Source organism: Helobdella robusta (assembly GCF_000326865.2).
Source record: "Helobdella robusta unplaced genomic scaffold HELROscaffold_2142, whole genome shotgun sequence".
In the NCBI taxonomy this organism is placed as follows: Eukaryota; Metazoa; Annelida; class Clitellata; order Rhynchobdellida; family Glossiphoniidae; genus Helobdella; species Helobdella robusta.
In genome coordinates this window covers 1-1,836 of record NW_008704146.1, presented here as the reverse complement: position 1 = coordinate 1,836, position 1,836 = coordinate 1, and the positions used below count along the sequence as shown (strand labels likewise).

The following is a 1,836-nucleotide window of genomic DNA, read 5'->3' as shown; positions in this document are numbered from 1 at the left end:
AAGTCAGTCAGATGACGATGATGATGACGATGATGATGATGATGATGAAGACGATGACGACGACGATGATGAAGATGATGATAAAGATGAGTAATGCATTTAAACTAGCCAACCTAGAGAAGCAGGGTTGTGTTCATGCATATTAACTCACTACTGCAACAGATGTTTGGGATGGTGATGACGACAATGATGATGAAAATAATGATGATAAATGCATGAATGAATCAATAAAGGAACGAGCAAAATAGATAATGAATGAATGAATGAATGAATGAATGAATGAACGAATGAATGGGTGATTAAATGAACAAAACGAAATAGCAAGCGGGTGATTGAGTAAATTAATGAATGAAGTGAAATAAAAAGAAGTGAATTAATGAAAAGATAAGTAAATAGATGAATGAATAAATGAATGAATGAATGAATGAATGAATGAATGAATGAATGAATGAATGAATGAATGAATGAATGAATGAATGAATGAGTGAATGAAACAAAAACCAGGCAACAGACGCGGGGGCTTCGATGTTAGTGCACATGTTTGGGGCATACTTTGGCTTGATGGTGGCCCTTTTTACCGCAAGGCCCGGCGACGTCCAATCACAGAGTTTCAAAGAACTTTCTGTCTATCATTCTGATATCTTCACTATGATTGGTTAGTTGGGGTTTCGCGGTAGAATCTGATTGGCTGGCTAATCATTACACTTGTCATCATCGCATCACCATCGTCACTTCAATCACCCTAATCCAATCATCCTCATCAACGCCAGGAACGCTCTTCTTGTGGTTATTCTGGCCGAGTTTCAACAGCGTATTCGTGGAGGGTGAAGGTCGTCAGAGGTCAATCATCAACAGCTACCTCGCCCTCCTTGCTTCCGTTGTTGTGGCTGCAACCATTTCTGCCCTGGTCCAGAAGAACAAGAGGTTCACCATGGTTCGTCGTTGGTGGCCGTTGATCATTCTCTCTAGCATTATTGTAATTGCAATTATGATTGTTATAGTCATAATAATCATCATAATTTTTACCACAGATCCACATACAAAATGCCACACTTGCTGGCGGGGTAGTTATGGGTACGATGGGGAATTTAATTGTTTGTCCGTGGGTGGCCCTACTGATGGGGACGCTCGCTGGAGGGCTGACCGTGCTGGGGTACCACTTCATCACCGTGAGTCATGATGATGACGATGACGTTGATGTTGCTGATGACGATGATATTGTTGATAATGAGGATGATTGTGACACAGCCGTCAATCAACGAACTAATCAATCAACTGCAGCCATGTTGTAACCAAAAACTAAAAATACACGACACGAGAGGGGTCCACAACTTGCACGCACTTCCGGCTATACTGAGCGCCATTGGTGGAATCGTCTGCGCCGCACTTGCAAGCCATCAAGTTTATGGAGACAGGTTGGCTGCTTGATTAGTTGATCGGTGAAATGATTGGTTGGTTGTAGCTGGTGGTTGATTGGTTGGATGATTGACTGGATATCCGGATTGTTGCTAGTAATCATCCCACTTCGATCGTACCCAGCACTAATTAATAGCACCATGTTGTAACCAAAAACTAAAAATGCATTATCATCATAATTAGGGGACTTCTTGAAACGTTTCCGGCTATATTTAGCGGCAGAACGTCAGCTGAGCAAGCAGAGTTCCAACTAGCTGCCCTCGCTGTAACCATGGCTATCAGCTTAGCTGCTGGCGTTGTTACTGGTTAGTAATTTTTAAAAGTTGGCAAAGTTTTTTTTATACTAATTTTATAAATTTGAAATATTTTGTACTTATTGTTTTTAGAAATTAAGTTCCTTTCAGAATTTTAATAATGTGT

The 1,836-nt window shown here is 40.7% G+C and overlaps 1 protein-coding gene across 1 annotated transcript; it reads left to right on the top strand.

The window, feature by feature from the left end:
* Positions 1-510: 510 nt before the first annotated feature.
* Positions 511-1,726, top strand: HELRODRAFT_117320 (hypothetical protein; the record flags this gene model as incomplete). The annotated part of the gene is made up of 5 exons (XM_009018511.1): positions 511-655; positions 771-934; positions 1,032-1,169; positions 1,282-1,415; positions 1,600-1,726. The coding sequence occupies exons 1-5, from the start codon at positions 526-528 to the stop codon at positions 1,724-1,726; spliced, it is 693 nt and encodes a 230-aa protein (XP_009016759.1). The 5' UTR covers positions 511-525.
* Between the last annotated feature and the right edge of the window lie 110 nt (positions 1,727-1,836).